At 46.5% G+C, this 27757-nt stretch overlaps 1 protein-coding gene across 2 annotated transcripts; it reads right to left on the reverse strand.

Annotated features, from left to right (window-relative positions):
- Nucleotides 1–234: 234 nt before the first annotated feature.
- On the reverse strand, nucleotides 235–27741 carry rfx7b (regulatory factor X7b). Of its 2 annotated transcripts, XM_076268287.1 has the most exons (10): nucleotides 27326–27741; nucleotides 26278–26311; nucleotides 17401–17486; nucleotides 16854–16892; nucleotides 16491–16613; nucleotides 13491–13607; nucleotides 12685–12769; nucleotides 10052–10259; nucleotides 9315–9628; nucleotides 235–8301 (listed from the first exon to the last, which is right to left on the reverse strand). In XM_076268287.1, the coding sequence occupies exons 1-10, from the start codon at nucleotides 27460–27462 to the stop codon at nucleotides 4588–4590; spliced, it is 4857 nt and encodes a 1618-aa protein (XP_076124402.1). In that variant the 5' UTR covers nucleotides 27463–27741; the 3' UTR covers nucleotides 235–4587. The 2 variants fall into 2 exon arrangements, with proteins under 2 accessions (XP_076124402.1, XP_076124411.1); XM_076268296.1 differs by lacking the exon at nucleotides 17401–17486 and having other exon boundaries at nucleotides 27326–27406.
- Nucleotides 27742–27757: the final 16 nt, after the last annotated feature.

Raw genomic sequence — 27757 nt, forward strand, 5'->3', positions numbered from 1 at the left:
TTGGAGGAGTTGGGTGGGGTGTGGTGGGGGAGGGGAGGGGTAACTTGGAGGAGTTAAGTGGGGTGTGGTGGGGTAACTTGGGGGAGTGGGGTGGGGGAGGGGCAATTTGTAGGGGTTGGGTGGGATGGGATGAGAGGAGACACTGATTGCTGAGAAGTATCAAAACAAACTAACTGGATGGCACACTTTCACACAGCACTACTCACAAAGAGAAAACTCCTTCAGAGACGAGCATTCTTTACAAAAATGTTTATTGGCTTTCAAAACCACTTAAAAAAATCTCACCTGGGAGTACTTTCAATTGAAAAAAAAGGAAAGCAGCTGAGCGGCGTCTGCGTTATGAACAAGCTACTGCACGTGAAGCTGCACACCGGACACAAGCACGGCACAGGCCGCCGACCCGCCACAAACACACGGACACAGGGGAGAAACCCATGGGCCATCCAGAACCAGACCCGGGCAGGACAGAACCCGACTCGAGCAGGACAGAACCCGACCCGAGCAGGACAGCAGAAAAGAGAGGCCTCCGGCCCGTCTGAGACCGACACCAGGGGGCGCTAGAAAAACATGGACACAGAGAGAGAGAGGGAGAGAGAGAGAGAGAGACCTACGAGCCCACCTGAGACTGAGCAGGTAGAGTACTAGGACCCAGGAGACTGTGGCCTTCTCCTTCATATATATATACTCACATTTTACATACGGAGGGGAGGCCAGAGCCTTATTAAAATGCCCCCCCCCAAAACAAAAATATAAAATATGTACAGCTTTCTTCACGAAGGCATTCACTATCAAAATGAATGTAAAAACAAAGATAACATTCAGAAACTAAACACAGAGAACAACATTAACTTGGTAAACATATGATGCAAGTAAGTTTTACTCAAAGTAGCAACACCTTTCGTTTTGTGTGTTCGAGAGGTCCAGTCCTCCTCTCAGCCAAGGAGGCAGGCCCAGATTAATGCGAGTCGATATTTTCAATGCACATGCGCACATACAATCGTTTCCTAACACGGTGAAGCAGGTCCTCGATCGGCTGTCCACCTCAGGCTCGTTGTCTCGCTGAAATGGTTCATATTCTCGTGGATGAGAACGAGTAAGCTGCATCTCACTGAGATTAGGTGTGTGGACGCACCAGACAATTGGGCATTGTCGTTTTCGAGCACATTTCTCATGGTTATCGCTTCGGAAATTCCTCATAAAAAATATTTTTGCAGGCTTTAGTCGACAGATTTGTCCTTAAAGATGTGGCAAAGCCATGACTTATAAAAAAATTTAGTGCAATAAGTCGAGCCTCAGAGAGCTGGCGGAAACAGGACCCATAGACATATCCAGGGTGTGCAGTGAAAGGTCCTCGCATGTCAGAACTAAGCTACATTACAGACACACACACACACACACACACACACACACACACACACACACACACACACACACACACACACACACACACACCAGTTTGCTTTTTTTTCTTAATAACCCATGCTACTGCTCCTCTCTCTGGAAACACGTCACGTCTGCTGCTGCAGAGACCAGAACACTCTCAGAAAAAGCAAAAGACATCAGCAAGCTAGAGACCAGACAGACAGCAATACTGCACGACACAGAAGCCAGGAAGATTACATACAGCATATTGGCTGCCCACACACCCAATACCATCAAGTCATTTTTTTTTCCATATATATATATATAGTTATATATGTATATATTTTAAGGGCAATCAGACCTATCTAGAAATCATTACTGGAATACAGTGTCTTTAAATTATGGATTTTATGACAATGCTCTTTGTACACATGGGAACTTGATATCCAGCTTCATGACTACACAAGCTAAAAGTCTTAACAAGTGCAACCCCCATAACTCCACATTATAAGCCCCCCACCCCCCAACATGCTCTCAGCCCATAGCTGACTGCTGTAGGACTGCTGAGTCAGCGTTTACCCTTTACACTTTAGGACTGCTGAGTCAGCATTTACCCTTTATACTGTAGGACTGCTGAGTCGGCATTTACACTCTGTACAGACACACCAGTGGCTTCATCCTGCCCCTCAGTGGAGAAGACATATCTGCTGTCTGATCATCGCTCTGATCTCAGCGGAGAAGTCGATCTGCTCATGTCTGCTTTCTTGATCGCCCGTCTCACCCCCAGAGTTAGTCCATTCTGGACCGGTTTGCTCCGGTGAACTCAGACCTCTCAGCCGGTTCTGCCGCAGCTGGTCTTTGGTTTGATGTAAGGCTGCCGCTCTGAACACATCACCTGGAACTGCCCCGGACCTGTCTGGACCCAACACCAACCCAACACCAACCCAGTAGCCTCTAACCAGACAACCAATGATGCCGTCATCACCATACCATTGATATTTCAGCTCTTACTTCAGACGATTCAAAATTAACAGCTGATATTTCAGCTATCACTTCAGACGATTCAGAATTCACAACTGATAATTCAGCTCTTCAGACAATTCAGAATTCACAATTGATAATTCAGCTCTTACTGCAGATGATTCAGAATTCATCTCTGATATTTCACCTCTTACTTCAGACGATTCAGAATTCACAACTGATAATTCAGCTATTACTTCAGACGATTCAGAATTCATCACTGATATTTCAGATCTTCAGAGGATTCAGAATTCACAACCGATATTTCAAGACGATTCAGAATTCACAACTCATAATTCAGGTCTTACTGCAGACGATTCAGAATTCATCTCTGATATTTCAGATCTAATTTCAGACGGTTCAGAATTCATCTCCCCATCTCTGATATTTCAGATCACACTTTAAAAAGATCCGAATCCCTCATCATACAGCTGACATTTTCGCTCTCAAATCATAAAGGCCTGAGTCCATCAACATAGCATCTGACATTTCACATCACAGTTCAGATCCCAAAGCTGCGTCAGACAAGATGTCTCAGTAGAATAGGCTTCTAATAGTTCACAGGTCAACACAGCTAGACCAGGGGGACCTGGTCGGGGGCATGCACACTGACAGTGGATCTCAACATGGAACTGGAATGGACACACCAGACCAACACGTCCCTTTAAATGGACACACCAGACCAACACATCCCTTTAAATGGACACACCAGACCAACACGTCCCATTAAATGGACACACCAGACCAACACGTCCCTTTAAGTGGACACACTAGACCAGCACATACCTTTAAATGGACACACCAGACCAACACGTCCCTTTAAATGGACACACGACCAACAGGTCCCTTTAAATGGACACACGACCAACAGGTCCCTTTAAATGGACACACTAGACCAGCACATACCTTTAAATGGACACACCAGACCAACACGTCCCTTTAAATGGACACACGACCAACAGGTCCCTTTAAATGGACACACGACCAACAGGTCCCTTTAAATGGACACACTAGACCAGCACATACCTTTAAATGGACACACCAGACCCATAGGTCCGTTTAAGTTGACACACCAAACCAACACGTCCCTTTAAATGGACACACCAGACCAACACGTCCCTTTAAATGGACACACCAGACCCACATGTCTCTTTAAAAACAGCAGGAGGGTCAGCGGGCTTCTGCCCGGACAGCTCACCAGTGGCCTGCAGGGCCTTGGACGGCTCACCAGTGGCAAACATGGCCTCAGACTTCAGGTAAGGCAACCCAACCAGCACCACTTACTTACAGAAGAGTTTCACATTATTTCACTAAACAGAATTGGAAGCAAAAAACAAAACAAAAAAAAACATTTTTCTTCATTATTTATAGTCAACAGTCTAACTGTTATTATTATGGCCATTCCAAAAGGTATCTATTTATTGTCAATGTTCATGGGACTGTGACCTATTAAGGTGATGACATATCATCATATCAGCACCTAGTAGCACCTGTTGAGTTCCAGGTCACGCCTGTGGCCCAGAAGCGGACCTCACCTGCGGTCTCCACACCTCCCTACAAAGGCAGCACACCCTTGTGCACTTGCTCTTATTTTTAAGGGTTCTAAAGGCATTTTTTTTGTCAGTGACGTCTTTCTTTATAATAGACAGTAGTTCAGCCAATAATCTATAGCTTGAGAAGGACGAGTGTATTGCATCTTCCAGTCCACAGTGAGCTCTGGAAGTCCCCCCTGAGGCTGGCAGCAAGGGGGCGCTGCAGCTCACAGGGGCCAAGTGCAGACTGCGCTTATCGAAAGGATTCTGAGCAGTGGCCTTCACCTAAAAGTTACATCTAAAAAAGATCACATATGTCATCTGTTCTGAACAGTTTAGAACAGTTCAGGTGTTCAGTGATAGAGAGAGATGGAGAAACAGAGACAAGAGAAAGAGAGAGAGAAAGAGAGAGAGAGAGAGAGAGAGAGAGAGAGAGGGAGATGGGGACATACTGACAGACGGGACAGATTCAAGCCAATGCCACAGACGGAAACAAGCCTGTGACAGAGGCCTTCTCAGGCCCCACTGGCACTTTGCACTGGACACAAGCAGGAGTCCAGATTTTTGCTGTAGTGAGACACGTTTAAAAATACAAAAACAGATACTTCACAGACGCTAACAAACAAACAAACAGAACTTATAAATAACACTTAAAGTAAAAAAACGCCGGCGTTTAGCCGAGCATCTCCACGGTGGGCTGGTCCTTGTTCTCGAGCCAATCGAAGCCGGCCGAGCTGACCGAGTCGCTGCAGATCTGCTGGAAGAGCGGGTCATTCTTCAGCTCCTCCAGCGTGGCCTCCTCATACGAGTCCTGCTGCTGGCCCGGGTCGAACAGCAGGTTGGCGTCCAGCGTGTTCAGGTCGCTGATGCTGCTAGACAGGTCAGAGGGCAGCCGCAGGTCTCCCGAGAAGTCAGACGCGACGGCGTTGAGTTCCGACGCAACCTGGCCCACCAGCTGTGAGCTTGGGTGGAGGCCATCCTCCCCCAGCAGGTCCTTCACTGTGCTGCTAAAGTCCAGCTGCTCGTCGTCCTGCGCCTCTCGCTGCGCCTCGTCTTGTAGCATGGGTTGCTGCTGCACCTCCTCTTCCCCCAGGAGCACGCCCTCCCCCTGCAGCTGCAAGGCCGACTCCTGCAGCAGCGACTGCTCCTGCAGCTGCAAGGCCGACTCCTGCAGCAACGACTGCTCCTGCAGCTGCAAAGCCGACTCCTGCAGTAAAGTTTGCTCCTGCAGCTGCAAAGCCGACTCCTGCAGCAATGACTGCTCCTGCAGTAAGCTCTGTTCCTGTAGCTGCAGCTGTTGTTCTTGTATCTGTAGCTGTTGTTCCTGCAGTAAGGTCTGATCTTGTAGCTGTTCCTGCAGTAAGGTCTGATCTTGTAGCTGTTCCTGCAGTAAGGTCTGATCTTGTAGCTGTTCATGCAGTAAAGTCTGATCTTGTAGCTGTTCCTGCAGTAAGGTCTGATCTTGTAGCTGTTCCTGTAGTAAGGTCTGTTCTTGTAGCTGTAACTGCTGTTCCTGCAGTAAGGTCTGATCTTGTAGCTGTTCCTGCAGTAAGGTCTGACCTTGTAGCTGCAGCTGTTGGTCCTGCAGTAAGGTCTGTTCTTGTAGCTGCAGCTGTTGTTGCTCCTGCATCGGCTCGGAGGAGCCTGCTTGTGCTTGGCCGTCTGCAGCAGCTGTGGCGGCAGAGAAGGCGGTCTGCTCAGTGCGGCCGCTAATGAGGTACACGGGCTTCTGGAAATTGTAGGCCACAGGGCTGGGCTGTGTTGCCGTGGTGATGGGGGCACCACCGGCGGAGAAGGCGGTGCTGGTCTCCAGCATCTGCGTGAGGTTGAGGCGAGCCGTGTAGTTTGACGGCAGGTTGTTGACGCCGAGGCCTCGGACCGCGTCGTCCACGTCCACCTCCATCTTGCTCAGGAGCACGTTGGTGATCTTGGTGGCGCTGCCCGACTGGCCAGCCACACAAATGGGCAGCATCTCTGACGCCATCATGACGTTGAGCGGCACCGACTGGCTGCGCTGTGCCATGCTGCTGGCGCTCACCAGAGATTGGCTGCCAGACAGGATGCTGAGCACCTCGGAGGTCAGCGGTGAGTTGAAGGGCGACGCCAAGGTCCTGGGGGGAGCGCCGGGGTTCCCGCTGAGGTTCCGCTGGCGTACCGCGGGGCTCACGCTGCGGCAGCGGAACGTGGCGCTACCCCCGGCACTTCCCCCGGGCTTGCCGTCCAGCGGGGCGGGCACGGCAAAGCTCTCCTGCTTGGCCTGACCGGCGGCGGTGCCTTGCGGTTGGGGGATTGGTGACACGGTCACTGCCACCGGCTGGCGTGTCTGCGCCTGGAAGGCCTGCCCGGAGATGGCAAAGGCGTGCGGCTTGCGGAAGTGGTCGTCCACCAGGTCCTGGTAGCTGGGCAGGATGGAGGTGGAGGGGGAGGTGGCGCCAGCCGCGGTGTTGACGTAGCGACTGGTGATCCAGTCCAGCTTGGCCTTGTCAGGATGCGTCGCCATGGGCCGCTGCATGGGCTTGACCGGGCTGCTGGACACCACACTACCGTCATGGTACGCCGTCATGCTGGAGTTGATGGGCGTGAAGGCGAAGGGGTTCCGGCACTCCACCGGGCTGGGCGGGACGCTGCTGCAGGTGGACAGCGGTGTGCTGATGGGGGTGTGGCGACCCCCGCCCATCAGACCGTCCACTGGCGTGATGGGGGCCAGGCGCGAGCAGGGGCTTTCCCGTGTCAGGCTGTGGGTGCCCGGGAGCATCTCGGAGGTGGGGGTGGGCGTGGGCGTAGGTGTTGGGGTCGGGGTGGGCGTGGGGGTGTGTGCAGGGGTGGTGCTGCTGTGGGCGGAGTGGTAGAAGGCGGAGGAGGAGGTCTGGTGCGCGCCGGCAGAGGTCACCCCCTGCAGGCCGAGCTCCACACAGCTCAGGTAGGACGCCCCCTGCAGGCCGCTGCTCAGCTTCATCTGCTCCTCCATCTGCACCAGCTCCTCCACGATGCTGTCCTGCGTCATGTCGTCGTCCGCAAACGGGAAGTAGTCCATGCCGCCCGCAGAGCCCCCGCCGAAGTCCACCAGGCCCAGCTGACTGTCCGTCTCGGCCGCATGCCCTGTCTGGGCCAATAGGGGGAGCTGAGAGGTCAGCAGCTTCTGCTCCACCCCCAGCCCTGCCGGACCATCCCACAGGCTGCGCTTGGCGTCCGGCTCCAGCGATGGGCCTTGGGTCGGGGGTTGTGTTGCCGCGGCGCTGGCCAGGAGGGGTGGCTCGGACACAGCGCCGGTGGACTGGACGGAGTCTGAGGCGGGGGCGTCCTGTGATTGGCTGACGGGGGCGGGTGTGGGCGTGTCGGAGAGAGCGAGGATCTGCATGGGCATGGTGGCGCTGGCGGAGTTGGTGCTGTTCTTCAGCGTGACCCTGCAGGGGGCGCTCTCGGGCCGCGCCGGCGTGCCTGGCCTCTGCGCCTTCTTCCCCGCACCGCCTCTGGAATTGTCCGAGACATCCAAAGGCTGCTGGGAGATGAAGACGCGCTTGACCGGGATGACGTGCGTCTCCAGGACAGACGACGACCGCTTGCGTGGGCTCCTGGCGGGGACGGAGATAGGGGCCGAGACAGAGGAGGAGGTAACCACGCCGGAGCACTGATTGGCCACAGACAGGTAGAGCGTGCCCTCTGACCCCTCCCTGATGCTGCTGTGTCCGCTGGCGACAGAGGAGATGGGGGGGGTGGCGGTGGAGTCGCTCTTGGCCCTTGTGACGCGTTCGGACCCCGAGGGCTCGCTGGCGGCGCGGTGCTTGGTGGCTCTCTCGCTCTTTAGGCCCGCCGTGGCGTCCGGCGCCGTCACACTCGTCTTCTCCTCGCCGCCGCCGTCTGCTCCGCTGACCCGCGCCTCCCCGGAGGACGAGCCGGACGCGCCTCCCCTCGCCACTGCCCCCTGGAGTGCCTGGGAAGCCATCGGGCCGTTCTGAGCCGCCTGGGCAGCGCTCTGCTCGTCCTGCATGGCAGCACTGCTGCTGGTCACCCCGGCGGAGGCGGGTCTCAGGGGCGTGGGCGTGGCGGCACCGCTGGTGTTGGGGGCCAGGGAGATGGTGGTCATCTTGACCACGTTGAGGGAGCTGACGTGCGGCGAAGGCATGACCGTCTTGATGGGGCTGTTGGTGATGAGCAGCGTGGGTGGCGAGCGCAGCGTGATGGCGCTGGTCGCCGAAGGCTTGGGCAGGATCTGGGCGTAGCGGTGGCGAGCCTGCCGGTCGCCCAGAGGGCTCACCGGAACGTTCTGCGGCGTCTTGGGGCACTGCTTCACCTGCTGCGTCACCACCTGGAAATTGACCGGCAGCATCTTGCCTTCGGCCGTGCCCACCGGACTGGGTGATGTCATCGGCTGACGATTCCTCTGGACCTGCGCAGGAGGGGAAAGGTGATTACAATACAAACATTGCAACGGTCTGACTTTTCTCTGAATTAAGGTGTGGGGAGAGGGAGGTTTAGGGCTAATATCAGTCAGTAGTTAGTCACTTTAAAGAAGATTAAATAATAATTCACATTTAGATAGATAGATAGATAGATAGATAGATAGATAGATAGATAGATAGATACTTTATTGATACACAAGGGGGAATTCAAGATTCATTTAAGATTTCATCTTAATGCTAATTTACTGAACCCTGAAAAAACAGGTGAAATGAGTGAATCAGCACAACAGGAGATTACATGCGTTCGCTCCTGTATACATACATCAACAAACAGAAATCATAGAATATTCATTCTCAATTAACCCCTATTCAGAAAAGCATTCAATTGTTCAGTGTGCCCAATTGGGCGGTTTTGTGTGTATGCGTTCGGTATAAAGTTCATTTAGCCTCACGGCTACATCATTGAGTCCAGTTCCAAACCATGGAGAGCATGCAAAAGTGAATAATCTCCTTCAGTCCATTCTTATATTGTTCACATCCATTTCCACACATAACATAAAGCATTCATCAGAAACAAGGCAACATTATCATATCAGTTGGTTATAAGTAGCTTAGCACTTATATTTTATTAACAGTCCTTATTATAACCTCTGTACACTTTCAAAATGTACAATACTTCGATTTGTCTGTAGGGAAGTTGCCAGTGGTTTGAAAACAGTGATTTATTTTGATGTGGCTCAATGCCTGCTGCTACAAGCCATTTCGTTGCTAATACAAACAACGGTCTCAAAACTCCTCAGATTAATGCAATTTTTCTCCCAAATGAAAGTCCGAACTCGTTATCATCCAGAAATAGACCCTGGGTTGTGTTTGCACCAAACCATTCCTTTATTGTTTGTTCTTATTCTACCATATTGTGGACAGTGGGAAATATTGTAGAGTTGTGTACACACACATACACCCACACACACCCACACACACACACACACACAAAGCTTACTGTAATGGGGCTGGGCACAGCTGCCACGACGATGCCTATGGTGGGTTGCGGAGAGAGCAGCGCGGGGCTGCTAGGGGTGAGGCTGGCGCTAGCGCCGGGCCCGGGTGTGCCCGCTTCGGCTCTCCTGACCTGGCCGTCGCCGGGCGCAGGCGACTGCAGCCGCTGCTCCTGCTGTTTCTTCTGGATCTTGCGCTGCAGCTGCTGCTTGGCGTCCACCGAGGGCGACGGTGACGGGAGCGTCTTCACCTGCGGCTGGAACGGGTTGGCATCGCCCGTGGGCACGAACGCCGAGGCCGGGGTGGGCGTCTTTACGCCTGGCACACACACGATGGACAGGATACCAGGCATTAGCACAATGTCAACAACACAACAGTAAAACACTGTTACATTAGCACATCATCAACAACACAACAGTAAAACACTGTTACATTAGCACATCATCAACAACACAACAGTAAAACACTGTTACATTAGCACATCATCAACAACACAACAGTAAAACACTGTTACATTAGCACAACATCAACAACACAACAGTAAAACACTGTTATATACAATACAACTGTTTAGATTAGATTAGATTCAACTTCATTGTCATTGTGCAGAGTACAAGTACAAATCACAAATCAGGTCACTGAATGTGACCTGTGCATGTGTGCGCAAAGCATGCATGCTGTGTGTGTCTGTACAAAGCATGCATGTGTGTGTGTGTGTGTGTGTGTGTATGCGTGTCTCACCTGTCGGGGTCCCAGTCATGACAGTGAGAGCAGCCATGGACTTGGTTCCGATGTAGTGGCTGTTGAGCAGGAAGCGGGCCAGCTCCTCCACGTTGTCGAACTGGCGACTCAGAACCTTCTGGGCCCACTCACACACCAGGCCGCACGCCGCCGTACGCATCTCCTCCTCCGCGCTCGGAGACTGGCCGGCAGGCTCCAGCAACTCACACTGCGCACACACACACATACATACACATACATATACACACACACAAACATACATACACACACACACACACACACACACACACACACACACACACACACACACACATACACACACACACACACACGCACACGCACGCACACACACACGGACACAGAAGCACACACACATTAGTTAACACACACACAAACATATTACTGCGAAATACAAAGTTTGACACACACACACACACACACACACACACACACACACACACACACACACACACACACACACACACCAGGGATTACACGTATCAACATATGCACAGATGTCACGCCCCTTTGGTCCCCCCTTTAGCCCTGCAGTGTCAGTGCAACAGCCTTTGGGTGTTTGGGTGGAGGATGGACAGAATCAGCTTCATTGTCCACACCTGAGAGGGTGTGGAAAAAAGGCCATGAGTTTGCCTTCAGAGGAGGATTGCATTTTTTGCGTAACATTATTGGGGGCTCGTCCGGGATATTTAGAACTTTTTATTATGGAGACTGGACCAGAGTTTTGGGGTGAGGGATTTTCCCATTGTTGTTTTGGTGAGTATGGTTGTTTAAGTGTTTTTTGTTAAACTCAACTTTTTGCACTTCCTGGACAGATTAGTCTGCATGGAGGCTACCGCGGGCAGCGGGCACGCTTCAGATTGCTGCAGTAGATTGCAGTAACTAGTTGTGGTAATGGGACCACTGTGTATGTGACTGTTTGTGTTTTGCTGACAACAGTTCACCTCTTGGTTGGGATTATTAGCTGCTGCTTTTGGTTGATGTGTAGTAACTTTGCTTATACCATGGTCTAGGTTGAAAAGGGTGTTGTTTAAAAAGTGATATACTACACCTATACCCAGAGATGGCAAAAGTACTCACTTCCCTTACTCAAGTAGAAGTAGAAATAATTGTGTTAAAAATTACTCTGGTAAAAGTAGAAGTACTGATTTAACTTCTATAATCAAGTAAAAGTAACAAAGTACAGACTTGGAAATGTACTTAAAGTATAAAAGTAAAAGTAGTCTTGTGAATGACAACCATTTTTTATGCAACGGTACCTGGACCACACAATGTTACTAGAGTGCAAGAGTGCCAGTCTATGACTATAACTATGAATTCTGTGATCACGGTAAGGTGGACTGCACCATGCGGTATTAGATTTTTAGAAAAGGTATTCAGAACATGTTTGATGATGATGGAGGTTATTGTCCAATGTTTATAACAATACAAGTGGCATTAAGTGGTTCATAGGGTGTTGATGAGTGCACACTGCACATATTGTTATTGTGGATAATACAGTGTGACTTTTAAATATAAACAGTTGTAATTGGTGAATAAACTCTTTTGAGAGGTGGATAAACTCTAATAAGAGGTGGATAAACTATTTCTGAAATTTCAGAGGTGGGTAAACTGCGTTTAGCCTCCACTATATCCCTGTTCAAGACCTAATGCTCCATCTACTTATTGCTAAAGATATACAGTAGGCTACACTGCAGCTAGAAGTTAAGCGGCAAAAGGCGAGGAGAGGAGGAGGGCATTTTTGACTTTTGACATTTTTGACATACTACTACGTGCTAATGTTAACGTTACTGCCATCAAGCTGCAATGATTTGCTCCGAAAGAATGCCTCCCAAATCTGTCAAGTCATCTTTGGTGCGTCAAGTGCAACGTATATTCCCATCCACTATTGATGACGCGAACAATAATAACGGTAAATCCACTGAAATTATTTGAAGCTAAAGTAACAAGCCAAAAATGTAAAAATGTAAAATGTAAAAAAAAATAAATAAATTATAAAATGTAAGGAGTAGAAAGTACCGATATTCGTGTTAAAAATGTAAGGAGTAAAATTAAAAAGTTGCCTAAAAAAGAAATAGTAAAGTAAAGTAAAAATATCTTAAAAATCTACTTAAGTACAGTAAAGAAGTATTTCTACTTTGTTACTTCCCATCTCTGCCTATACCTAATTAGATTTGCTAAAAAAAAGTTTAATCGGCGTTCCATATCAATTATTATGAATGGTAACTATAACAACGATAGTAGGACGACGGTTGAGCCTGGAGGCAGGCTTCGCAAACAATGGAATCAACTGTAAACAGCTGAAAAAACGAACGATTTTAGCTCTAAAACTCATTTAGTATTAATAATTGATTTCATATTTATTTATTTCGTAAGTGCCCATGGTATAAACGGGATAATGCCCTTCGATGCGTCCATTATCAGAAATAAATGGACTTTGCGGACTCCGCTTCGCGTCGGACAGTTCATGCCTCCGCGTCGTCCATTATCCCTTACATAATTAATCCTTTCGGTCTGTGGTTGTTACCGCAACTACAGACTCACCTGGACTCATCAACAAACACACGCACACACACACACACACACACGTGAAAGCCCACCCCCTGCACACCTACCCCGTCTCCAGACTTGTGCAGGTCCAGGTTGGGCAGGGACGGCATGTGCACAAACGCCTTCTTCCTCAGGCCACTGTAGCAGTACGTGAGCAAGAGTTAAGGACGCGTTGGACACACCAGTGCAGATCCCAACACACACACAAAAACACACACAGTTAAGGACGCGTTGGACACAGCAGTACAGGTACCCCCCCCCCCCTCACTAAAGAAGAGGAAGACCAGTCCAACATCATGACTCCTCCAGCAGCAGAGTCCAGAGTCCCTCAGTCCACCGTAACCCACCAGAACCCTCGGTCCATCCTAACCCACCAGAACCCTCGGCCCACCCTAACCCACCAGAACCCTCGGTCCACCCTAACCCACCAGAACCCTCGGCCCACCCTAATCCACCAGAACCCTCGGTCCACCCTAACCCACTAGAACCCTCGGTCCACCCTAACCCACCAGAACCCTCTGTCCACCCTAACCCTCGGTCCACCCTAACCCACCAGAACCCTAACCCACTACAATCCTTGGTCCACCAGAACCCTAACCCACCCTAACACACTACAACCCTCAGTCCACCCTAACCCACCAGAACCCTAACCCACCAGACCCCTAGGTCCACCTTAACCCACAAGAACCCTCGACCCACACTAACCGACTAGAACCCTCGGTCCACACTAGCCCACTAGAACCCTCGGTCCACCCTAACCCACTAGAACCCTCGGTCCACCCTATCCCACTAGAATCTTAGGTCCACACTACCCCACCAGAAGAGGAGAGGCAATGACAGGCTTCTGAGGAAACTCGTTGAGAAAGGATATTTGGATTTCCCCCGCATGCCGAGTCGACGTGCCTTCATGTTGGGAAAAACGTTCTTCATGATCTTCCCAAAATCTGCCGCACTCAAGGGGTGGTAGCCCAGATTGTCACAATAGCTCCTGAGGTGGGAGGAGGAACAGGTCACACAGAGACATCAACATCACACTCTCACACACACGTAATCACACACACACACCAATACGCCCACATTATAACCACGCCCACCCACACACAATCACACACACACACCAACACGGCCACACACTAACATACACACACACACACACACACACACACACTGACACACACACACGCACATACACACTGACACACATGCACACACGCACACACACACATAAACACACACACACATCACTGACACACACACACACACACACACACGCACCCACAAACTCACACACACACACGCACCCACAAACTCACACACACACACGCACACACACACATACACACTCACACACATGCACACACGCACACACACACATAAACACACGCACACATACACACATGACTCACACACACACACACCAGTGATGGAAATTAATGGTAGATTTAATTCCAAATCTACCAGCCACTCAACTTTTTTACCAGCCACTAGAGTCATGATTATAGTAGGCTACCCAAAATGATCACGGTTATCGGCATTATTGTGATACGACTAAAATGTGCTGAATTTGCCTAAACTGTTCTCCAAGCACAGTAGCAACAAAACTAAAGGTCAACAGAACCACATTCATATGCCAGTGTCTTGTCATAAAAGTGGTGTGGCTTCTTTAAGACTCCGTTTGTGTGAGTACTGGAGCATCCTATAATCCAACTCTCCAACTTGATCTAACTATACTGTACATCATCTGATTTAAATATTTACAGGTGTCAAGGCTATAGCATTTATTTTCTATTTGGCCTGTTATGAAATCATGCACTGAACAATTTAAGCACAGCTCAGCTTTAAGAAACATATGCATGCTTAGCATTTTGTGAAACTACATTGAAAAACTCTGGTTTTAATATTTACAGTTATCTAGGCCAGTGTTTCCCAAAGACTGGGTCGCGACCCACGGGTGGGTCGCAGGAGATTTTATTTGGGTCGCCAGCACAATGTTGTCTAATAGGCCTAACTTATACAATTTAGCCAGGAAAGCTATCAGTTTTCTATTAGGATATAGTTTGTTTACCACAGTCACGGTCCTCTGTGCAATTGTGCATTTAGCTCTGAAATTGGGGGGCGAACGCATCGCAGAGGGGACAGCGTGGACATCTCACTCGCAAAATGAAACATTTCTGTGGGGCGCCTGCCATGGACCTCGCAGTTGCAAAATGCAAGGGACATGAATCAGCCTATTTGCACGAACATTAACGGACACCAGCTCTTCAACTTCACCGATTAAAATCTAGTCAACTAAAGCAGACATCCGTACCGGACATTGCAATTCAATTTGCGTCACAGGCTGTAGATAGTTTCGATTGTAGATGCACTCTTTAAAGTTAATAGCAACCTCATCACAGGCTACAATTTAAATGGACATTTTAAACGCTATTATTTCCTCTCGTTTTCCACCTTGCAAACTCTACTAGGCTACTATCTACTATCACGCAAAAGCCATTGTTCTGATATGTATTTATTTCACATTCTTAGCTTGTCAAAACATCAATACACAGCGGCCTACAAACAAACGTTTTAGCTCCAGAGGAAAATGTGGATTCAACTTTCCAAATAAAGAAACCTCCACAAATAGGCTACAATGACTTGAGTTATTTGATTATGTTTACATAGGGATTGACGGTGTTATGGATCCATTTGTCTGCAACATATCTCTTTTGAAATAAAGGAACAGCTTACTATGCTGAAGAGTGACGACGACTGCGTAGCATGCAAGAATATCCCCAATAAATGTTTGAGAACCTAAAACAATATTGGTGGTTGCATGCAGGTTGCATGTTAGATCTGAAGTTAAATGGGTCGCGATGGTCTGTCATTTTTAAAAAGTGGGTCCCCAGAAAAAAAGTTTGGAAAACACTGATCTAGGCGATATTGTTAACATTTATTTTTTATTTGGCCTTATCATGTACTACAAAAGCCCAAAGTTGGAGACCTTGTAGACATTTGCTTCAATTTCAAAACCGGATCACTCTGGAACAGCTAATTATAAGGGAATGCTTTACACCTTTGTGTTCGGTAAGTTCTGATGTTTATTTTGATATCCGGTTTGTAATTTTTTTTAATGAAAAGTTTGTGAGATATTCCACCACGACGAATGGGTGTGGAGATGTCCGTCTGTCTGCCTCATACTGTAGGTCTGAACAGCAGCGTGTCATATAGTTTTCCATGAAGGTGTCACGGGCCGAATTAAAATATCTATAACGTTACGGGCCACTTCAAAAGAGAACTATTCGCATGAGAATATTAGTCTGTGAAGATACAACGCAGATCCACAGATCTCACTAGATTTATGTTTATGCAGTCATCCTCAAATAAGCTAGCAGTGGCACATGAGAGCATAGCGACAGTTTCCTAATGGTAGTGGCAAAAAGTGTAGCACTGCACCAGCACCAGGCTATGCTGCGGGCGGCGGCTTGCTGGTAGTTGTTGTAGAACTTCAAATCAGCGTGATTTACCCTTATAGGCTGGTAACGTTACATGATTCCTACAGACACTTTCTTATTTTTAACCGTCAATAAGTATGAAAATTAGACCGGATCTGACTATTTATGGTATTCTAGCTCTATTTACCTGCCACAGTGGTTGGTAAGTTGACCAAATACAGTACATCCGCCAGCGCACAAAACTACCTGCATTTGGCAGGGGGGCGGGTGGCTAATTTCCATCCCTTCACACACACACACACAAAATCACACACACACACACACACACACACACACACACACACACACACACACACACACACGCACGCACTCACACACATAAAAACATACACACGCCCACACACTGACACAAACACACGTGCATGCAGTGGACTGACTTGTACTCATCGTAGACCTCCTGTTTGGGCAGCGACGTCTCGGGGTGTTCCTCCAGGTGGTTCCGGATCCAGTTGAAGGCGTACATCTGCTGCGTGCGACTCGATGACATGGAGTTCTGGTCACTACAGGGGGTGAAACACACTTCCTGTTTACAGGTTCCGCCCACGCAGCATGGCTGAATGGTTGATGTGTGTGTGTGTGTGTGTGTGTGTGTGTGTGTGTGTGTATGTGTGTGTGCGTGTGTGTGTGTGTGCGTGCGTGTGTGCGTGCGTGCGTGCGTTTGTGTGAACGTGTGTGTGTGTGTGTGTGCGTGCGTGTGTGTGGCCTGTGTATGAGAGCTGTATAATGAGGAGGATGAGTACCATGCTGCCGGACTGCCAGACCCCCTCTGAGTGTCACTCCTACGTGATGTGACGTGACGTAGGGTTGGGTGGGGGGTTGAGGTGATGGTAGATATGGGGAAACAAATAACACAATAACTCATGAAGCTGGACCTCCACACACACACACACACACGCACACACACACACACACACACACACGCACATCTGACTTCATTAACATCAGTGCATCACTAGAGGACTGCAGTCTAGACTGAGGTCTAGGCAAACACACTCAACACAAGAACAGCAGGTCACCATCATTAACATTGTTTAACAAAACCAATCCTCTTCATGTAGCAGTTCATTGACATTTAACAAAAAAAAAATCCTTATTACAAATGCTTTACATCAAAACAACTTTCCCTGAGGAAACAAGAAATAAGATGTGTGTGTGTGACCGCTAGACGTGAACAGGGAGGACATGAGGCTGATCGGTGGCGTCTGGCGGGAGGTAGCTAGGCATGAGGAGGAAACATTCCAACATGGCTGCTGGAGTGGACGGTCGCGCCCGCACTCGCTCACGTACCTTTTCTCCGTGCCACTGCTGGGGCCGGAAGGCAACTTAAGGTAGAGGTAGAGTTTCTCAATGTCTGTAAACTTCTCAACATCTTGCTGTGAACACAAACATATCAGAGCAGGATTCGTTCATTAACTATTTCATTACTTTATTATTTATTCATTATTAATTATTCAACACAGGACAAAAGCCCAAAGGTGAGCCTGGTTAATAATAAGGCCTGAATCCTCCAGACTCTTACACATAAGAAAGCACAGGGTTGAGCTAGACACACTGAAACTGCGCGCACACACACACACACACACACACACACACACACACACACACTCTACTCCAGAGAAGACAGCAGTGCATCGACCCGTCTCTCTCAGCTAGGAGATGAAACAGCATTAAAACTGCAGACAAGACTAGGAGTGCGTGAGGCAAACATACAAGACCCACACACACCCACTTACTTACAATCAAATCCACATCACACACACACACACATACAAGACACACACATCCCACTTACTTACTATCAAATCCACATCACACACACACATACAAGGCACACACATCCCACTTACGCACTATCAAATCCACATCACACACACACACATACGGGGTACACACATCCTACTGACGTACTATCGACACACACACACACAATTTACATTTATTCATTTAGCAGACACTGTGACTTACATATGTCAACTATATTACAAGGGATTACATTGTCCCCAGAGCAACTTGGGGTTAAGTGCCTTGCTCAGGGGCACAACGGTGGAAGCCGGGAATTGATCCCACAACTTTCAGGCTGCTGCACGCTAGCCCAGCTCCTTAGCCACCAGCACGCAACCACCAAGGATTAGAACACTAGGATAAGATTTGAAGGCCATGGACATACATCTTTCTTTCGAAAACAGAAATGGCGAGGCAAGGTAGGCAAGAGAGATACATTGCTGGTCAAAACGTTAGCGTAAGAACTGGTTTATAATGCTGAATGAAGCACAAAGCTTTACTAAAGCACATCCACTGTTTAAAGTCACAAACACAACGAACTAAGGTAACTTTTATGCATGTGCGAACCTATACATACCGGTAGAAATGGCTGTGTAGTCTGTGCCATAACATTTATTCCTGCAGGCTGCCCGTTTTGGCTGTCATACTTTTAAATGGCTTCGCAAGAAGTAGGCCTACATAGACCATAACTTGTAGGCCTACTACTGTCATCTTCTTTAAGAACCCAATATTTCCCATAGCATCGCTTTTCCTGAAGGGGTGTCTTTATTATTTTAACTTGCGTCTTCAGCTTCTTTAGGCCTACTGTTGACTTTACTGTATTGATGCTTTACTGTATTGATGCTAGCCTTCTCGTGATATTTTATTGTAGAAAATTTTGTAGAAAATATATATTTAATTAATTTTAACTGACCCGCCCGCAAATGACCCGAGTATCATTAAAATATTTTGTTTATGACTCTGATTTCTGATTTCGGGCAGACCGCGCAACACTGTTAACCACTACACTACCAAAGGATGAGCACATCACAACTCTTCTTTAACATCAAGCCTTTATCACATACATTTCCTTCATTTAGATTTAGGTTTAGGTTACCATCCCAGAACATTTCTCACACAGGGAAGCTGGGACTGCAGTACCAGTAGTTTGTGTGCCAGAGAGAGAGAGACCCTGTGTGAATGACGGAGTCTGTCACTGTGTGTGCGCATGTATGTGTGTGAGAAAGAGAGAGAGAAACAGCATGTGTCAATGAGAATATCACTGTATGTGTTTGTGTCTGTGTGCGTGCATGTGTGAGTGTGTGAGTGAGGGTGTGTGTGCATGTGTGAGAAAGTGAGTGTGTGTGCAGTCCTATCCAGCTTGCTACATTTCACTAGCACAGCTGTGTGTAGTGGTTGCCATGTCCACGCTGGCTGTAAGCATGCAACACACACACACCCCATTGGCTTCCAAGAATGGATCCAGCTCACCTCTTCCTGTTCTCTTTCCCTCTTTGTTGCTAGGGGAAACGGCTGCTCATGAATGGGGTGAGCCTTGCCAACCAATGAGCAGTAAATAAGAACCTGAGAGCCACTTACTAATCCCCCTTACCATACACACTGCGCTCTCCTCGCGTGTGAGAGAGACAGAGAGAGAGAGAGACACAGAGAGACACAGACAGACACAGACACACACAGACACACACAGGCACACACAGATAGACACACACAGACATAGGGCACACAAACGGGGCACACAAACACATATACCAACACAAACACACATAACTGAATCATACTTGTTTTATTATTGCATTATTATTATTACTATTATTAGCAACACTCCCAGACCTACTCAAGCCATCTCCTCACTGCAAAAAATAAAAATCTAACCAAGTGTTATTAGTCTTATATTAAGATCAAATAAATCTATTTGGTATTTTTTTTTGTATGAATAGACTTACCTAGTGCTCTCTCGAAAGATCATTTTGACTTAATTGAAGAAGACTTTGACTTATTTTAAGGAGTCTTATCAAGACAAATTTATTAAACACAGTGGCAGCCAAATTTTCTTTTTTTTGGGACAAATTTGTTTAATGCACTGGCAGACAAATTTGCTTGTTTTTATGATGAAACATCTTAAAATAAGTCACACTCTTCTTAAATTAAGTCAAATGATGTTATGAGAAAACGCTAGGTAAGTCTCTTTATACTGAAAACAATACCAACTATATTTTTTGATTTAGATATAAGATTAATAACACTTGGTTAGATTTTATTAGATAAGCAGTTTTTGCAGCGCAGATCTAACGTGTCATCTAAAACATCTGTCACTGTCACCTTAAGGCACCTTCATGTTTAGGTCAGCGTTCCATCTCAACAACCACCACATTGATCAGAGGACAGCCATCTTTCCCCAGTGACCGCCAGGTCAAAGGTCATGTGAATCATGATTAGTGAGCAGCAGCCGACTCAAATGAGCTGAATCTGATGTGGCTAATCAGGAGAGGGTGTGGTTAATCAGGAGAGGGTGTAGCTAAACCGAAATGTGTCAAGCGTGGGTGTGGTTAATATGGGGGGGTGTGGTTAATTGTGGATGTAGGTGGTTAATTAAGAGTGGGTGTGTTTAGTATAAAACAGGCACTAAAACAAAGTGGGTGTGGTTCGGGAAGTAGAGTGGGTGTGGTCAATTTTTAGTGTGTTTGGTTAATATGGAGTGTTTAAAGCTAATCCGAAATGCTTTTGGTTAATCGTGAGTGTGTGCAGTTAATATGGAGTGGATGTGAATCTGCAGTGGATAATAAGGATTAAATGAAGTTAATCTAGAATTTGTGTGGTTAACTGTGATTATGTGTTGTTAATAGTGTGTGTGTTTGTGTGTGGTTAATTGTATGTGGTTAATCAGGAGTGTGTTTAATCTTAAGTGTGAAACTGCATCGTGTGTGGTTAATCAGGAGTGTATGTGTTAAATCTTAAAACGTATGTGAATCTGTGTGTAGCTAATCAGGAGTGTGTATGAATCTGTATGTAGTTAATCAGGAGTGTGTGTGAATCTGTGTGTAGTTAATCAGGAGTGTGTGTGAATCTGTGTGTAGTTAATCAGGAGTGTGTATGAATCGTTTGCGTGAGTGGTTAATCAGGAGTGTATGTCAATTTGGAATGTGTGTAAATCTGGAGTGTGTGTGGTTACTGGTGTGAAACGAAAACAATGAAACAAGCAAAACCACAATATTCAGATTCTTGAGTTAGAAGTTGTTTATGCAGAAAGTGTATTAGATTAAAGATAAATAACTAAAAGAAAAGCTGTATGTTTCACAAACAAACCAAAAAAAAAAACACAATTAATATATAAATATAAAAGAGTAAGTTTTGAGCTTAGACACATTTGGCACATTCAGCGCTGCAGGGTCACCCTGCATAGGATGCAGTGGTGCATCCTGGGTAGGAGGGATAGGATGCAGTAGTGCATCCTGGGTAGGAGGGGTAGGATGCAGTGGTGCACCCTGGGTAGGAGGCACTGGCACCAACTTCAGGTCAACATAGAGCTGCACAGTCCCGCCCACAGCCGATGCCGGATGTAAAAATTGCCAGCATGAAAACACGCTTACCATCGGCCTATCCGCAAATTTTAAACACAAGGGATGAATTGAACGATGACAAAGTCGGATATATAGGCATAGTTCATATTGAAAAAAAAGCTATACAATTTGGAACTCACCGCAGTCTTTTAATGCCATAATCAAAACGTGCGCAGTCTGCGCCATACTTAAGCCCAAATCACACCCAAGATTCGCGACGAGATGAGCAGCAACTTGATGCAACATTCTAAAACCTTGCAACTGTGACCAGACAAGGTGAATGCTTTGCGACGGCTTGCAACGACGTGCAACATCTAATTCACACTGCTGTAACCTCCTTTCTGTAACGGTTTCTGTCATTGCGAATCTTTAAACAGACGATCTGACGGGTTTTAGAAGATTAAATACAACCCGAAACTAAAAAACAGACCAGGCCTCTACTGGAGACCGGCCTTTAACCCAAACCTGTAGCCACGCCAGGCGTTTAAAAGAGACAGGCGTCTCTTAGGGACTCGGCGATTATTTGAAGTTTTACGGTAAGCCATAAAAACTTAACTGCACGTGGTAGACTTAAAACCAGCTACGGCTGTACTAAGCGATTGTATATGCTTTTGAGATAAATGCCTTTTATTCGCGATCTCTTGGATAAGTACTTCATTACCCACAATCCTGAACAATCCCACAATCCCACAGTGATGCCTCTGATTGGTGGAAAGGCCGTTATGGTCATAGTTTGAAACTTTCTCAGCGAAAAATATTGACAAAGATGGCGGAGTCTTTTACTGCCTATGGAGAAAATCTTAATGTGATTAAAAACTTTCTTGATGAATATTGGTTCTTGAATCAACAAGGATTGTGGTTTATACATCACACGAACTTAGTAAGGGCCAATACACTATCAAATAGACCACTGTAAATGTTAGTTCAAACACTCAAACTTTTCAGGTAGCCGACGGCTAACCTTTAGCATTTCCGAGATTGTATGTCATTACATAATGCAGCTAACATTAGCCTACATGCTGCAACACAGGTATGAAATATATTATGTTTTAGTCAGTGTCCAAAGGGGTGAAAGCCACTTTAAATCGGGTCACATTATTGACTGTTGTGTGTCCGAGAGTCAGCTTGTGGGTTTTGTAAGGGCCAGCATGAGGGACAAGACCTGCTACAAAGTTGTGGTGAGTTAAGCAGGGAGGTTGGTAACGTTAATGCTGCTAGCAGTGCTAGTTAACATTAGCTAGGCTACTGTAGCCTTCATACTGTATGATTCATATCAATCATTAACCTAGGAATACTTCGTGCATTTAATGAACATTTTGTGTAATAATTCACGGCAAATTAATAAACTGAATATGGTGGTCCAAGAGCAGACCATGCACCAGTCCATGCATCAGCCCGACTGAGCAGTGATGACAGCATAGGATGAGTCAGGTAACGTTACGAAGCACTGCCGTTAACGTTAACCGCTTTCACACACGCGATATAAAATACACGATGATAAATATAAAATTCAATATCAAAACACTATTATGTACACGATTACTCCTGAAATAACTGCTATTAAAGGAGAATTCCGGTGTGATATTGACCTAAAGTGTTTTGAAACATGATACCGAGTGTGAACGTATGTCTCATAGCCCATCTCGGCTTGTCCCCTGCACTCCAAAATCTGCCGATGCTACCAACAGCTTTTTCAATTGTGGTGCTTCGGCATCGGGCTAGCCATGCAAATAAATCACTGTTTTACACCATTTACGAGGCTCAATGTATCTCCACACTTCATTGGTAGACTTCCGAGGGCCCTGACATTTAAAACGAGACATTGAGAACTTTGAAAAAGCACTGGTAGTTTACTTACAAGACGATTTATACAGACAGTATCTTCACGAAGTTTAGCGTTTGCAGCCATCTTGAATTTAGTCACGATAAGTCGAGCGACGAGTAAGAATGAACAGGTATGATAAGGGATCAGATTCCAAAAATAATTCAGTGGAAATGCATGGATTCCAGTTTCTTCCAGTAGCAGCAACTGGAATCCATGCATTGTGCCACGATTGTGGTTGAACTTGGTACTTCGTCTCGCTCACCCAACTCATATGGATCTGCGCTGCCAATAATACGTAATTTTTCGAAGTATCGCACCTTTTCTTGTGGTCCAAGTCCTGCCCTATATGCCTTTGCATCTTAGATGCATTTTGATGAGCTTTTCTGTTGTTTAGACACGGCTACAATCACGTAAGATATCCAAAGTGCATAATACTCCATTGTTCTTCATTCACTGAGTACCGCCAATATGGCCGCGCGTGCTGGGTTACCATAGTTACCGGCCAGAACGTGACGTCGGTGCAAACCCCTAATAGGATCAGAAGGTAGCCTATTCGTCTTTCACTGTAAGGCTTGTATTTCATGCATTTAGCAAAAGTCCCAGACAGCAGCGGAGTGGTAATCGGGATTCGTTATTTGTAAAAGTGTTTTTACTTCGCCCTCCTATATATAGCCTGGACTGCGCGATCGCAGCCCTTTACTTTCACTTCCCGCCGCCCTCATAGTCAGCATAGACGGTAGCCTGATAACGTGGGATGCTGCATAGTACTAAGATTTTAAATGAGTGACCACGATAGTAGTCTTAAGTAGCTTTTTTGCTGGGCCCAGCAAAGGCTGGCAATGTGTAATATTCCACTGGTTGGTGCACACGCAAGTGTTCAGATTGATTGTCTATCCGTCTTTCACAACAATTTTCTTGGAGCAGATCTTCCACACAACTTCGGTAGCCTGGTCAGTATGTCTCTCTTAGCTGTCCACTTTCATCAGGCCGTATAGCCTATATAATATATTTTTTATTTTTTTATGTAGAACATTATAAATGTATTTCTGTACAGACATACCTAGGCTATAGGCTAATTAATTATTACGATATCATCATCCATCACGATGTTTTACTGTACACATCGTCAAATGCCAATTTAGGCGACATCGCCCAACCCTAGGGGGGATCACAATATAAGAAAATTGTTTTATGCCGATATATTCTGCACAACCAGTCAGGGACGTTGGAAGTATTTTCTGAGAGGGGGTGCAGATCTTATAAGCAGGGGTCCGGATCGTTCATCCAGTACCTGGGAAATATAACCTGGTTATCCAACCCTGGGAAATATTTGAAATGCTAGGGTGCGTTTCCCAAAAGCATAGAGTTGCTATAACTACAATGCATCTTCCATGATACCGTCACTGCCAAATCTGAGATAACAGTATTTGAGTCACACGTTACAGATACGTTAACAATACAGAAATACGTGTTGGTCGTATTTCGGTGACATTTTAGTAAGAGCTAACAAATATGCTTTTATTTTTTAAATTTCCAAAAATTAAAAATGTGTAACAATAAGAAGCTTAAGTGTTTGTGCATGCATTACTCAAATCTAGGGATTAACATTTGGCAGTGGCACTACCAAGGTAGTTGCTAGCATAGCTATGCTTTTGGGAAACGGGCCCCAGGCTGTTAAACCAGAGACTTTCTAATGAGGAGACACAGCACTCAAAAAATCCTCCATAGAAATGCATGGAGTTAGTTTGTAACACCAATATGGCAGTTGTCTAAGTTTTCTACGCATATCACACCCCTTCCGCGGCAAAACGTCGACATGTGATTACTTTGAGTCAATCATGTGCTGTGTTGTGAATACATTGAGCCAATAATGTGGTGTGTTGTGAAGACATTGTGCCAATCATGTGTTGTGATCTCGCCGCTGGAGCAAGATTGGTGTGGTGAAGCCTTCTGACAAAATAGATGCCCGACAAATGCCCAAAAAGTGTTGCAATATGGCCGCCAAATGGAGGGACTTGCCTAAAAGGACTTTGGTTAAACACACCATTTTTTAACGCAATTTGGAAGGGACAGAAATACCTTAACAGAGCAAAAAGGGCTCGTCTTCTGTCTAACTCAGCTAGGTGATGTGAACACTGGCTACCTGCATATTCACTGCTTTGACACTACCCTGCATGGAGACATATTTCACGTTAATAATGGAGATGTTAGCCAAACTTTAACTTTTTGGTTAACGGAGATGCAGATTAGAACTGCATGATTTGGGGAAAATATTGAATTACGAATTTTCTGACAGATATTGCGATTGCAACTGTGATTTGCAATATGATTTTTGAATATCAATTAATTGACTCAGTTAAATATTCCAAACGTCTATTTAATTTGTGCCACCCCGATTGGTGAGCACGCCCAGTGCACAGGAAGCACAGTACCCCTGACGGACTATGAAGCTCACCAATCAGAATTTCTGTGCCCCTCACGCACTACGCACACCCACCAACCAGAAGTGCCATAGTCAATGAGGATGAAATTAATATAAAAGTCAGAAATGTGACAAAATTAACTGTGCACGATTATTTGTAGTTGAGAAAAACTGTAGATCATAGACAGAGGAAGAATATACTCTGAGGACACAACGCAGGCATGATTTTTGTTGTCACAGCCGGCGTTGTATTCGAGATTTGCCCCCCGAACTTTAGCATAAAACCCAATGCCCCCCTAAAGATGGCGCCACTGGTAGGAGGCGTAGGATGCAGTGGTGCACCCTGGGTAGGAGTGGTAGAATGCAGTTGTGCATCCTGGGTAAGATGCAGTGGTGCACAGTGGGTAGGAGGGGTAGGGTGCAGTAGGCTGTATAAATAACATGTCCCCTTTCTACCTATTTGTAGCTCACAACCAAAACAAACACTTTGTATGCTGTCCATGACCTCAGAGGCTCACACCTGTGACCATTTACCATCATGCTGCAAACAAAAAACATGCATTAGCTAAATTACTCACCAATATGTTGTCAACTTTTGATTGTACAGATTTGCTGGAAAAAAAAAAAAACATCATGAGCTGCATAAAGCGAGCTACATCATGAGACTGCATGCAGCTAAACACATGAGCAGTTGAAAGGCTAAAGGCGCTTGTGTGCATAGAGGTGGTTGACATTAGAACTATCGTTTCTCATTTGAGGACTCACATAACCTCCAACTGAGCAATCTTTAACTGCGGGTCGTGAATTTTATGCAAAGGAGCAATACAGTTACGGTGGGCGAAAATTCACATCAACGGGTTATAATAAGACCACAGATAATTATTTAATAAGAGCACGGATAATAAGACCACTTGTGCATGTCCAGAATAATGTAAAACAATATCTCAGACAGACAAGCGATTGTTGGAGAACAAATGCATTTAACGTCCTGCAACATCGCTTAACGTTACCATTGGCTTCTGTCAGGTGCTGGTTGCAGGCCAGCATCATAAAACGCGACTTCGCTAGCGTCAAGATATAACGTAAAGCCAGTCAACCTGGGCTTTAAATTACAGTATTCTGGCAACCAGCAGAGCTGGCAAGTCGTGTCACACCCGCAAACATACAGATTATTTAGTCACATTAATAACTGAACGCTGTCATCAGTGGTCGGTGACTAAAATACCCTCGCTCGCTTCAGCATAGTGTTACCTCTTCACGAAGCTAGCCAATGTTAAACTGTATCACAACACAAATAAGGATGGCTAGCAAGCTAGCTTTAACCCTTTTTAACGCCAGGTTGTCCAAGTTCAGCAGCTCGATGGCTAGCGAGCTATTATTTTCTTATCAAATACATAGATGAGCTGTCTTCCGAGACATACAGTCTTGCTTATATTTATATTCTGCAACATACAGATGTGTGCAGCGTTAACGACGGAAATTACCCAATTGCAGAACAGCTAACATTAGCTTGATCTGTCAACATGTTTTCAATGAGCATCTAGCTAACCTTAGCTACGCCAGCTATCTTATCCTTTTAACAAATTGCAGGCATTGCACCCTGACGTTCGCTTAAGACTACCTTACCAAATAGAATTCTTTATCTTGTTATACTGCAGAGCACTGGCTTCGGGCCCCTGTAGTCCTGGTACTATCGTTGGAAGAGAGCCCAATCCCGTGTTAGGATTCTGCTGCTGACCAGGTTGTTGTTGATCATCAGCCATCACGGTGATAGTCTTGAGGGGAGGAGGGGGTAGAGCTTTAACATGTAGGCCTCATCAGAGACCTTGCGAGATCACTTCTCCGGGTGTGCATAACGCTGGACCTACTATCTGCAAAAGCATTACGGTGGCACGTCCTTAGATCAACCAGCGAAATCCACGGTGCATTATGACCAGAGTCTATATTTGTAAATGCATTTCAGCATGCGGACGGGGTCGGAATCAGAAAAAAATAAAAATTCCACTGCAGCAAACAGCACGCGAGCAGCCGCCTCGGACGGTGCTGCTGCGGCCAGGC

The sequence above is a fragment of the Alosa pseudoharengus genome, unplaced genomic scaffold (assembly GCF_046254945.1).
Source record: "Alosa pseudoharengus isolate Yale_2024_CS ecotype anadromous, Long Island Sound unplaced genomic scaffold, YU_APseudo_1.1 YU_APseudo_1.1_scf_10, whole genome shotgun sequence".
In the NCBI taxonomy this organism is placed as follows: Eukaryota; Metazoa; Chordata; class Actinopteri; order Clupeiformes; family Clupeidae; genus Alosa; species Alosa pseudoharengus.

Coding starts and splice junctions, on each gene's coding strand:
- rfx7b (XM_076268287.1), bottom strand. CDS start 27,462: ATGGCTGATGATCAACAACAACCTGGTCAGCAGCAGAATCCTAACACG. Junction 10,260..12,684: donor TGCACAAGTCTGGAGACGGG/GTAGGTGTGCAG, acceptor GTGTGTGCGCAG/TGTGAGTTGCTGGAGCCTGC. Junction 9,629..10,051: donor CATGACTGGGACCCCGACAG/GTGAGACACGCA, acceptor TGTGTGTGCCAG/GCGTAAAGACGCCCACCCCG.